At 48.6% G+C, this 13,555-nt stretch overlaps 1 protein-coding gene across 4 annotated transcripts in view; it reads left to right on the top strand.

Annotated features, from left to right (window-relative positions):
* The first annotated feature begins 370 nt into the window (after positions 1-370).
* TJP1 (tight junction protein 1) overlaps positions 371-13,555 on the top strand; it is a 623,857-nt gene continuing 610,672 nt past the window's right edge. For all 4 annotated transcript variants that reach the window (XM_077263881.1, XM_077263886.1, XM_077263888.1 and 1 more), the window contains exon 1: positions 371-929. In XM_077263881.1, the coding sequence (XP_077119996.1) occupies positions 835-929 (95 nt within the window). In that variant the 5' untranslated portion in view covers positions 371-834. The remainder of the gene's footprint in view (positions 930-13,555) is intronic.

Here is a 13,555-nt window from a genome sequence, read left to right on the forward strand (position 1 = left end):
GCCCCCTATAGCTGCTGTCTCTGCCCCTGTAGCTGATGTCTCTGCCCCTGTAGCTGATGCCTCTGCCTCCTATAGCTGCTGTCTCTGCCCCCTATAGCTGCTGTCTCTGCCCCTGTAGCTGATGTCTCTGCCCTGTAGAGCTTCTGTCTATGCCCCTGTAGCTGCTGTCTCTGCCCCCCTATAGCTGCTGTCTCTGCCCCTGTAGCTGATGTCTCTGCCCCCTATAGCTGCTGTCTCTGCCCCTGTAGCTGCTGTCTCTGTCCCTGTAGCTGCTGTCCAGGGTCTCGGTAGCCCTGGTCACGTGGTGCGCTGCCATCCAGCCTGTGCCGCTGTCTTTGTGGCTTCTTTGGGTGGTATCTAATAATTGCTTAATATGCTTCTTGCCCATAGCCCGCCCTGCCCCCTCCCGCGCCCTCTGCAGCGCTGCCGGGGAGAGGGGACCAGGACGCTCTGCTAATTTGGACGTGATCACCGCTAGGTGTTTGGAGCACAACCTCCTTAGACCTAAACCAACAGCGGGGATTAATGGGACGCTATTCTAGGTGCTAATAGGATTGCTGGGCTCCAGTGACAGCAGAGGAGGGAGGGAGGGAGCAGAGACCGAGCACAGGGAAGAAGGATGGCGCTGCCACCGCGAGCTGTCAATGTTATCTCTATGTGCCGCTCACAAATGGTGCTCTGCTGACAAGACACGCCGAGGACACAGCCCGGGAGAGGGAGGGAGGACAGCGGGTCACAGGGCGGCACGGCAGATGCCCGGGAAGCCCAATTTCATGATCGCATGCAGAGGTGTGAGGGGGGGCATCGGAGGGGAGATACAAGGGGGGAGGCAAAATGAAATACCAGAAATACCTGACTGTGCTGCAGATGGCGATCGGAGTGACTCCATCCAACAGGGGCAACATCCTACCTATTAAGAGGAAGCTGTGGTGAGTACGGAGCCCTGCCATGGCTGCGATGACTGTGCATGCTCCATTACCGGGCCACATGTGTATTCCGCGTGCTGCATTGGGGTGCTGGTGGGTCCCGTACACCGGCAGACATGTGGTGGGCGCACAGACGGGCAGGGTACCGCTCTATGGCTGCCGTGTCTGCATGGACGGTGCATTGTCCCCAACATGTATAATAGATGCTGAGGCTGAGGGACGCCGGCAGTGGTGCCTGCTGCGGAGTCTGTGCGCCATGCAGGCTGGCAGATACACCCAGTGTGCTGTGTCGTGATATACTGTAATTGTATGCTGTGTCGTGATATACTGTATATACAGTGTGTGGTGATATACTGTATATACGGTGTGTGGTGATATACTGTATATACGGTGTGTGGTGATATACTGTATATACGGTGTGTGGTGATATACTGTATATACGGTGTGTGGTGATATACTGTATATACGGTGTGTGGTGATATCCTGTATATACGGTGTGTGGTGATATACTGTATGTACGGTGTGTGGTGATATACTGTATATACGGTGTGTGGTGATATACTGTATATACAATGTGTGGTGATATACTGTATATACGGTGTGTGGTGATATCCTGTATATACGGTGTGTGGTGATATACTGTATATACGGTGTGTAGTGATATACTGTATATACGGTGTGTGGTGATATACTGTATATACGGTGTGTGGTGATATACTGTATGTACGGTGTGTGGTGATATACTGTATGTACGGTGTGGTGATATCCTGTATGTACGGTGTGTGGTGATATACTGTATATACGGTGTGTGGTGATATACTGTATATGCGGTGGGTGATGATATACTGTATATATACGGTGTGTGGTGATATACTGTATATACGGTGTGTAGTGATATACTGTATATACGGTGTGTGGTGATATCCTGTATGTACGGTGTGTGGTGATATACTGTATATACGGTGTGTGGTGATATACTGTATATACGGTGTGTGGTGATATACTGTATATACGGTGTGTGGTGATATACTGTATATACGGTGTGTGGTGATATCCTGTATGTACGGTGTGTGGTGATATACTGTATGTACGGTGTGTGGTGATATACTGTATGTACGGTGTGTGGTGATATACTGTATGTACGGTGTGTGGTGATATACTGTATATACGGTGTGTGGCGATATACTGTATATACGGTGTGTGGTGATATACTGTATGTACGGTGTGTGGTGATATACTGTATGTACGGTGTGTGGTGATATACTGTATGTACGGTGTGTGATATACTGTACATACGGTGTGTGGTGATATACTGTATGTACGGTGTGTGGTGATATACTGTATGTACGGTGTGTGGTGATATACTGTATGTACGGTGTGTGGTGATATACTGTATGTACGGTGTGTGGTGATATACTGTATATACGGTGTGTGGTGATATACTGTATATACGGTGTGTGGTGATATACTGTATGTATGGTGTGTGGTGATATACTGTATATACGGTGTGTGGTGATATACTGTATATACGGTGTGTGGCGATATACTGTATATACGGTGTGTGGTGATATACTGTATGTACGGTGTGTGGTGATATACTGTATGTACGGTGTGTGGTGATATACTGTATGTACGGTGTGTGATATACTGTACATACGGTGTGTGGTGATACTGTATATACGGTGTGTGATGATATACTGTATATACGGTGTGTGGTGATATACTGTATATACGGTGTGTGATGATATACTGTATATATGGTGTGTGGTGATATAAAAATAATAATAATCTTTATTTTTATATAGCGCTAACATATTCCGCAGCGCTTTACAATTTTGCACACATTATGATCGCTGTCCCTGATGGGGCTCACAATCTAAATTCCCTATCAGTATGTCTTTGGAATGTGGGAGGAAACCGGAGTGCCCGGAGTAAACCCACGCAAACACGGAGAGAACATACAAACTCTTTGCAGATGTTGTCCTGAGTGGGATTAGAACCCAGGACTCCAGCGCTGCAAGGCTGCAGTGCTAACCACTGAGCCACCGTGCTGCCCATATACTGTATATACGGTGTGTGATGATATACTGTATATATGGTGTGTGGTGATATACTGTATATATGGTGTGTGGTGATATACTGTATATATGGTGTGTAGTGATATACTGTATATATGGTGTGTGGTGATATACTGTATATATGGTGTGTAGTGATATACTGTATATACGGTGTGGTGATATACTGTATATACGGTGTGTGATGATATACTGTAGATATAGTGTGTGGTGATATACTGTATATATGTTGTGTGGTGATATACTGTATATATGGTGTGTAGTGATATACTGTATATATGGTGTGTGGTGATATACTGTATATATGGTGTGTAGTGATATACTGTATATACGGTGTGTGGTGATATACTGTATATACGGTGTGTGATGATATACTGTAGATATGGTGTGTGGTGATATACTGTATATATGTTGTGTAGTGATATACTGTATATGCAGTGTGTGGTGATATACTGTATATGCGGTGTGTGGTGATATACTGTATATACGGTGTGTGGTGATATACTGTATATACGGTGTGTGGTGATATACTGTATATACGGTGTGTGGTGATATACTGTATATACGGTGTGTGGTGATATACTGTATATATGGTGTGTGGTGATATACTGTATATACGGTGTGTGGTGATATACTGTATATACGGTGTGTGGTGATATACTGTATATACGGTGTGTGGTGATATACTGTATGTATGGTGTGTGGTGATATACTGTATATACGGTGTGTGGTGATATACTGTATATACGGTGTATGATGATATACTGTATATACGGTGTGTGGTGATATACTGTATATATGGTGTGTGGTGATATACTGTATATACGGTGTGTGATGATATACTGTATATATGGTGTGTGGTGATATACTGTATATACGGTGTGTGGTGATATACTGTATATACGGTGTGTGATGATATATTGTATATACGGTGTGTGGTGATATACTGTATATACGGTGTGTGGTGATATACTGTATATACGGTGTGTGATGATATACTGTATATATGGTGTGTGGTGATATACTGTATATATGGTGTGTGGTGATATACTGTATATACGGTGTGTGGTGATATACTGTATATACGGTGTGTGATGATATACTGTATATATGGTGTGTGGTGATATACTGTATATACGGTGTGTGGTGATATACTGTATATACGGTGTGGTGATATACTGTATATACGGTGTGTGGTGATATACTGTATATACGGTGTGTGGTGATATACTGTATATACGGTGTGTGATGATATACTGTATATATGGTGTGTGGTGATATACTGTATATACGGTGTGTGATGATATACTGTATATATGGTGTGTGGTGATATACTGTATATATGGTGTGTGGTGATATACTGTATATATGGTGTGTGGTGATATACTGTATATATATTTTGTTGTGATATACTGTATACCGTATATACTCGAGTATAAGCCGACCTGAGTATAAGCTGACCCCCCTAATTTTGCAACAAAAAACTGGAAAAACTTAATGACTCAAGTATAAGCCTAGGGTGGAAAATGCAGCAGCTACCGTAAATGTCAAAAATAAAAATCGATACCAATAAAAGTAAAATTAATTGAGACATCAGTAGGTTAAATGTTTTTGAATATCCATTGAATCAAGAGCCCGATATAATGCTCCATACAGTTGATGATGGGCCCCATATACCGTATTTTTCGGCATATAAGACGCACCGGACCATAAGACGCACCCCAAATTTGGGGTGAAAATTGCAGAAAAAAAGATTTTTTATAAGATGGGGGTCCGTCTTATTGTCCGAATTTACAGTATCTTACCTGTGGGCTGGTGGTGGCAGAGCAGGGTCACGGGAGGCATGGTGTCGGCAGAGGTGGGGTGAGGCGGTACGGCGTGCACCTGAGCAGGGTCCCTTCCTGCTTAGGTGGGCGACGCCACGGCCTGGTGTCCATGGGAGGGTGGCAGCAGTGGTTACCGGCAGAGGTGTTGGGATGAGGAGGCACAGTGAGAGGTATGGCGTGAGAGGGGTCCCTTTCCCCGGTGAGGTGATGCAGCAGCCCGGTAATGCAGCAGAGCCGGGTGAATCCTGTTGTTACCGCGGTGGCAGAGGTGTGGAGACGAGGAGGCGCAGTGAGCGGGGTCCCTTTCCCTGGTGAGGTGATGCAGCAGCCCCGGTAATGCAGCAGAGCCGGGTGAATCCTGTTGTTACCGCGGTGGCAGAGGTGTGGAGACGAGGAGGCGCAGTGAGCGGGGTCCCTTTCCCTGGTGAGGTGATGCAGCAGCCCCGGTAATGCAGCAGAGCCGGGTGAATCCTGTTGTTATCGGTGCGCGCGGCCATCTTCCTGAGGCCGCGCGTTCGCAGATGGAGCTCTGCTGCCCGGGGCTTCAGGAAAATGGCCGCCGCGATCCCCATCTGCGCACGCGCGGCATCCCGCGGCCATTTTCCTGAAGCCCCGGGCAGCAGAGACCTCCATCTGCGCACGCGCGGCCTCAGGAAGATGGCCGTGCGCACCGATAACAACAGGATTCACCCGGCTCTGCTGCATTACCGGGGCTGCTGCATCACCTCACCGGGGAAAGGGACCCCGCTCACTGCGCCTCCTCATCTCCACACCTCTGCCGCCGCACCTCTGCCGCCACGGTCCACGGTAAGCCTGCATTGCGAATATAAGACGCACCCCCCATTTTCCCCCCTTTTTTGGGGGGGAAAAAGTGCGTCTTATATGCCAAAAAATACGGTAATGCTCCATACAAAATACGCCCCATATAATGCTCCATGCAGTTTATGATGGGCCCCATAAGGAGCTCCGTGTTAAAATATGCCCCATATAATGCACAAATGCTGATTATGGCCCCATAAGATGCTCCATATAAAAATGTGCCACATATAATGCTCCATACAGTTCATTATGGCCCCATAAGATGCTGCATATAAAAACGTGCCACATATGATGCTCCATACAGTTCATTATGGCCCCATAGATGCTCCATATAACAATGTGCCACATATAATGCTCCATACAGTTCATTATGGCCCCATAAGATGCTCCATATAACAATGTGCCACATGTAACGCTCCATACAGTTCATTATGGCCCCATAAGATGCTCCATATAACAGTGTGCCACATATAATGCTGCTGCAGCAATAAAAAATAAATGACATACTCTCGTTGCTGTCCGCTGCTCCTCAGCGTCCCGTCTCTTTGCAGTGACTGTTCAGGCAGAGGGCGGCGCGCACACTAATATCTCATCACGCCCTCTGACCTGAACAGTCAAAGCAGAGGACGCGGAAGACGGGGCGGCGGTGGAACGAGGGAAGGTAAATATGAAATACTCACCTGCTCCCGGTGCGGTCCCTGGCAGCTTCTCCTGGACAGATGGTCTCCTTCGCCGGCAGCTTCTTCCTTTGTTCAGCGGTCACGTGGTACCGCTCATTACAGGAATGAATATGCAGCTCCACCCCTATGGGAGTGGAGTCTGCAGCGCCCCAGAGTCCTTGTCGTTGCAGTACTGTGGCTCCGCCACTATGGGGAGCTACGGTGCGTCCGATGGCACTGAAGGAGTTCATCTGATCAGGTATCACAGACACCAATACATTTCACAGCAGGGCCTCCGGGGGGAGCTAAGGGTGCTATTCATTAGGCCACTCCCCACCATAGTGGGTAAACCGGGGGTCAGGCAGGAAGTTAGATCAGAAAGCTGACTGGATTGGACGAAGCAACACCTAGTGGCAGAGGGTGTTGTGGAGGAAGAGACAGTAGGGTCTCTGTCAGGGGTGGGATCCTGACAGAGGCTTGGCATTGGAAAGAACGTAACGGGACCGTGCCTGCTCCGGGAAGCGGCGGGACCCAAGAAAGGACTAGAAGCGAGATAGATTGTGCTGAGTGAGAAACGAGATCAAGCAATAGGAGAATTCAAGTAGGGGTCGTGCTGTAAGACCGGAGCAACACCCTACTGAGGCGCATTACCGGTGGCCGGAACGCCGAGGGAGTATTATAACATTCAGCTTCAAGCAATACTCTAAACAGCGGCAGGACAGTCAGTTTAAGGCGGGCTGTCTAACACATATCACCTATGAAGTCTTGGGAGGCAATTGCGGGAGAGGGGCGTCTCTAGGGTCCCGGAAGAACTCCAGGCCTATCCAACAAACGGGTGCCGTTCCAACTGTAACATCAGGAAGGGACGGAAGATTAGAAGAACATCATTTAATCGAGTTGTGAGGGAACTTAAGAAACAGACACAACGGTTGTGGGGTACTTTCCGTAAGCACAGCAGGGAAGGACTACAACACATAGCGCTAAGAAGGAAGGCACCGATTTCCACCTGTGAAGCGAACTCTGGAGGTGCCATTGGACCGGCCGGACTTGCGCAGCCTGGTGAACCGTATTCTGGACTGAGGACTCAGAGATCTCCAGTAAAGAGGTAAAGAGACTGCAACCTGGTGTCCTCGTTATTTACCGCGACCTGCACCCCACAACTGCACCGTTACAACACGACTTATTGCACCGGACGTCCCCCACTGACAGACAGGGCCACGGACCGGGTCTAGCCACCGTGACAACCCCAGGACTGAGACCTAGAGGCCCGGCTCCGGGTACCCCTCGGCCCTGCGGCGGTGTGGGGGCGCTCCAAGTCCATATTCATTACTTTAATGAGCGGTACCACGTGACTGCTGAACAGGGGAAGAAGCTGCCGGCGCCGAAGACCATGGGACACGCATGGACCGCGTCAGGAGCGCCAGGAGCAGGTGAGTATGTGACAGTTATCGCTCCCCCTCACCCACCGACCCCCCCGCCGACCATGACTCGAGTATAAGCCGAGAGGGGCACTTTCAGCCCATTTTTTTGGGCTGAAAATCTCAGCTTATACTCTAGTATTTACGGTATATGGTGTGTGGTGATATACAGTATATATGGTGTGGTGATATACAGTATAAACGGTATGTGGTGATATACTGTATGTACGGTGTGTGGTGATACACTGTAGATGTGGTGAGTGGTGATGTACTGTATACACGGTGTGGTGATATACTCTATGTATGGTGTGTGTTGATATACTGTAGATATGGTGTGTGGTGATATACTGTGTATATGGTGTGTTGTGATATACTGTATATATGGTGTGTGGCGATACACTGTAGATATGGTGTGTGGTGATATACCAGAATGTACGGTGTGTGGTGATACACTGTAGATGTGTGTGGTGATATATTGTATACACGGTGTGTGGTGATATACTGTATATACAGTGTGTGGTGATATACTGCATATACAGTGTGTGGTGTTATATTGTATATACGGTATGTGGTGATATACTGTAGATGTGTGTGGTGATATACTGTATACATGGTGTGTGGTGAGATACTGTGTATACAGTGTGTGGTGGTATACTGTATATACGGTGTGTGGTATACTGTATATACGGTGTGTGTTGATATACTGTATACACGGTGTGTTGTCATATACTGTATGTACGGTGTGTGGTGATACATTGTAGATGTGTGGTGATATACTGTAGATGTGTGTGGTGATATACTTTATATACAGGGGGTGCTGTTATACTGTATATACGGTATGTGTTGATATACTGTATGCACGGTGTGGTAATATACTGTATATACAATGTGTGTTGATATACTGTATACACGGTGTGTTGTGATATGTACTGTATGTATGGTGTGTGGTGATATACTGTAGATGTGGTGTGTGGTGATGTACTGTTTACATGGTGTGTGGTGATATACTGTGTACAGAGTGTGTTGTGATATACTGTACTAGCTATTGAACCCGTTCTACGCCCGGGTGGCGAGCATTTATATTGGTATATAGTCTCCATCCTGGTATGTGCTGCTCCCATCTTGCTCTCCCATTCTGTCATGTGCTGCTCCATCCTGCGCCCCCATCCTGTCATGTGCTGCTCTATCCTGCGCCCCCATCCTATCATGTGCTCCCATCCTGCGCCCCCATCCTGTCATATGCTGATCCATCCTACACCCCCATCCTGTCATGTGTGTGCCCCCATTCTGTCATGTGCTGCTCCCATCCTGTGCCCCCATTGTGTCATGTGCTGCTCCCATCCTGTCATGTGCTCCCATCCTGCGCCCCATCCTGTCATGTGCTCCCATCCTGCACCCCCATCCTGTCATGTGTGCGCCCCCATTCTGTCATGTGCTTCTCCCATCGTGCGCAATCATTCTGTCATGTGCTGCTCCCATCCCGCGCCCCCATTCTGTCATGTGCTGCTCCCATCCCGTGCCCCCATTCTATCATGTGCTGCTCCCATCCTGCGCCCCCATTCTGTTGTAATGTGCTGCACCCATTCTGCCTGTTCCTGTTTCCATTCTGCCATATGTTGCTCCCATCTTTCTCTCTCCGGCTCTACTGCCCGAGTGCGGCTGTGCTGAGTGCGGGCGGCTGTGCTGAGTGCGGGCGGCTGTGCGTGGCGGTGCTGAGTGCGGGCGACTGTGCGTGGCGGTGCTGAGTGCGGGCGGCTGTGCGGGCGGCTGTGCGTGGCGGTGCTGAGTGCGGGCGGCTGTGCGTGGCGGTGCTGAGTGCGGGCGGCTGTGCGTGGCAGTGCTGAGTGCGGGCGGCGGTGCGTGGCGGTGCTGAGTGCGGGCGGCGGTGCTGAGTGCGGGCGGCTGTGTGTGGCGGTGCTGAGTGCGGGCGGCTGTGCGTGGCGGTGCTGAGTGCGGGCGGCTGTGCGTGGCGGGGCTGAGTGCGGGCGGCTGTGCGTGGCGGTGCTGAGTGCGGGCGGCTGTGGTGGCGGTGCCGAGTGCGGGCGTCGGTGCGTGGCGGTGCTGAGTGCGGGCGGCTGTGTGTGGCGGTGCTGAGTGCAGGCGGCTGTGCGTGACGGTGCCTAGTGCGGGCGGCTGTGCGTGGTGGTGCTGAGTGCGGGTGGCGGTGCTGAGTGCGGGCGGCTGTGCGTGGCGGTGCTGAGTGCGGGCGGCTGTGCGTGGCGGTGCTGAGTGCGGGCGGCTGTGCGTGGCGGTGCTGAGTGCAGGTGGCTATGCTGAGTGCGGGCGGCTGTGCGTGGCTGTGCTGAGTGCGGGCGGCTGTGCGTGGCTGTGGTGAGTGCGGGCGGCTGTGCGTGGCTGGCTGGGCACCGAGTGCTGGGGGGCCTGAGCAGGCGGGGACACCGGCGCGCTGTGGGGGTCAGGAGCCGGAGTCGCCGCTAGGTCAGGCCCCCGGCACTTGCTATATTTACCTTTCCTCCGTTCCATCGATGCGTGCTGCTCTATCCTCCACATCCTCTCGCTGTGACTGTTCAGTCAGAGGGCGGCGCGCATTAAGCGCGTCATCGCGCCCTCTGAACTGAACGTCACAGGCAGAGGATGTGGAGGATGGAGCAGCGCACATCGATGGAACGGAGGACAGGTGAATATAGCATACTCACCCTCCTGGCTCGTCCCTGCTTCTCCGTTGGAGATCGCGGTGTGCGTTCAGTGCTTACGCATACCGCGATCTCCTGGGAGCGTCACTCTGTGGGGTCCAGACTGCGCCGGCGCTTGTGCAGTCTATAAAGGCTTCGGACAGAGTGACGCTCCCAGCGTTATATTATAGATATACAGTGTGTGGTATACTGCATATACGGTGTGTGATGATATACTGTATATACGGTGTGTGGTGATATACTGTATATACGGTGTGTTGTGATATACTGTATATTCGGTGTGGTGATATACTGTATGTACGGTGTGTGGTGATATACTGTATGTACGGTGTGTGGTGATATACTGTATGTACGGTGTGTGGTGATATACTGTATGTGCGGTGTGTGGTGATATACTGTATACACGGTGTGAGGTGATATACTGTATATTCGGTGTGGTGATATACTGTATGTACGGTGTGTGGTGATATACTGTATACACGGTGTGAGGTGATATACTGTATATTCGGTGTGGTGATATACTGTATGTACGGTGTGTGGTGATATACTGTATGTACGGTGTGTGGTGATATACTGTATGAGCGGTGTGTGGTGATACACTGTATATATGGTGTGTGGTGATATACTGTATACACGTTGTGAGGTGATATACTGTATATACAGTTTAGTGTGTGGTGTTATACTCTATGCACGGTGTGTTGTGATACACTGTATATACGGTGTGTGGTAATATACTGTAGATGTGTGTGGTGATATACTGTATACTGCCGATTTTGCATGTTTTCCCACCTACAAAGAATGGAGAGGGCTGTAAATCTTATTTTAGGTACACTTCACCTGTGAAAGACAGAACCTAAAATTAAAAAACAGAAAATCATATTGTATGATTTGTACATAATTAATTTGCATGTTATTGCATGACTTACGGTAAGTGTTTGATACAGTAGAAAAACAGAACTTAATAGTTAGTACAGAAAACTTTGTTTGCAGTTACAGATGTCAGACATTTAGGGTATGTGCACACGATGCAGATTTATTGCAGAATTGAACTGCAGCAGATTTTTCTGCTGTAGAAACGCTGCAGAACTGCACTGTGATTTACAGTACAATGTAAATCAATGTGAAAAAAAAAATCTGTGCACATGGTGCAGAAAAATCTGCGCAGAAACGCTGCAGATTTCAAAGAAGTGCACGTTGCTTCTTTTGTGCAGTTCTGCAGCGTTTCTGCGCAGATTTTTCTGCACCATGTGCACAGCTTTTTTTTTTCACATTGATTTACATTGTACTGCACAGAAACTGCACATAAACTGCACATAAACTGCACAGAAACTGCATAGAAACTGCACAGAAACTGCATCAAATCTGCAGATGCAGATTTAGTGCAGAAAATTCTGCACCACATTTCCTACCTGTGCACATAGCTGTAGTTGTTGACCAAGTTTGCATACACTGCAGCAGGGATTTTGGCCCATTTCTCCATGCAGATCTTGTCACAACACAGCTGTTGGGTGACCTGGGACCAGGGGCTCCTACCCTGTCCTTAAGGCTGAGTTCACACGTAGCAGAATTGCCGCGAAAATTTCCGCGGCAATTCTGCGCCTCCTGCCGCGGGTATATCGCATGCAGAATTTGCATGCATATACCCGCAGAAAACTAGCGTTTTGCAAGCATAATTAGCTTGCAGAATGCTAGCGTTTTCCAAGCGATCTGTAGCATCGCTTGGAAAACTGACTGACAGGTTGGTCACACTTGTCAAACATAGTGTTTGACAAGTGTAACCAACTTTTTACTATAGATGCAGCCTATGCAGCATCTATAGTAAAAGATAGAATGTTAAAAATAATAAAAAAAAGAAAAAAACAAAAGGTTATACTCACCTCAGCGGCTTCCGTTCCTAATGCTGTGTGTTCAGGACCTTCCATTGACGTAGCAGTCACGTGACCGCGGGTCATGTGACCGCGACGTCATCACAGGTCCTTCACACACACCTCGGAAGCCGCTGAGAAGGTCGGGCCGCCAGAAGGTGAGTATATCGCTATTTTTTATTTTAATTCTTTTTTTTTTACCAATTATATGGTGCCCAGTCCGTGGAGGAGAGTCTCCTCTCCTCCACCCTGGGTACCAACCGCACTTGATCTGCTTACTTCCCGCATGGTGTGCACAGCCCCGTGCGGGAAGTAAGCAGATCAATGCACTCCTATGTGTGCAGAATCGCCGCGATTCCGCAATTTTAATGAACATGCTGCGTTTTTTTCTGGATTGCGATTCCGCTCAGGAAAAAAATGCAGCATGCGCACAAAAAATGCGGATTGCATTCTGTTACATAGGATGCTTAATGTTAGCGTTTTTGTCACGGTTTTATAGCGTTTTTATAGCGAAAAACCGCGAAAAAAACGCAAAAAATCTGCTACGTGTGCACACAGCCTAACAGAATTAACCAAAATAGAGAAGGATAGGGAATTACCACACATACAAACCAAGTAACAGTTACTGATAACTCCTCCAACTCTCCTTCTCATATGAACTCCTCTCCCTCCATTAGCCATGCAGCGAATGCTAGCTCTGATAAGGATTTGTAACAGAGCCCAGATTATAAAAGGGGAAAGGAGTGGCTAACCGAACTCAGCTGTGAGCACAGGGATTTCTAACTCCAGGACCTTGAAATTTTTCTTACGGAGCCACTCCTTAGTTGCTCTGGCTGTGTTTTTCGGGTCGTTGTCAAACTGGAAGACCCAGCTACGATCCGTCTTAAATTCTCTTACTGATGGAAGGAGGGTGTTGGCCAAAATCTTGTGATACATCACCTCATCCATCCTCCCTTTAATACGATGCTGTTATCCTGTCCCCGATGCAGAAAGGCACCCCCAAAGTATTATGTTCCCCCACCATGCTTCACGGTTGGGACGGCGTTCTTGGGGCTGTACTCATCCTTCTTCTTCCTCCAAACACGGGGAGTGGAGTTGATAGTAAAAAGTTCTGTTTCGTTGTCATCTGAACTCATGACCTTCTCCCTTGCCTCCTCTGGGTCATCCAGATGGTCAGTGGTGAACTTCAAACAGGCCTGTACATGTGATGGTGTAAGCAGGGGGACCTTGCTTACCCTGCAGGATTTTAATCAATGACGACGTAGTATGTTACTAACAGCAATGTTTGAGACTATGGACCCAGCTCTCTTCAG

Source organism: Ranitomeya variabilis, chromosome 5 (assembly GCF_051348905.1).
Source record: "Ranitomeya variabilis isolate aRanVar5 chromosome 5, aRanVar5.hap1, whole genome shotgun sequence".
Taxonomy (NCBI): Eukaryota; Metazoa; Chordata; class Amphibia; order Anura; family Dendrobatidae; genus Ranitomeya; species Ranitomeya variabilis.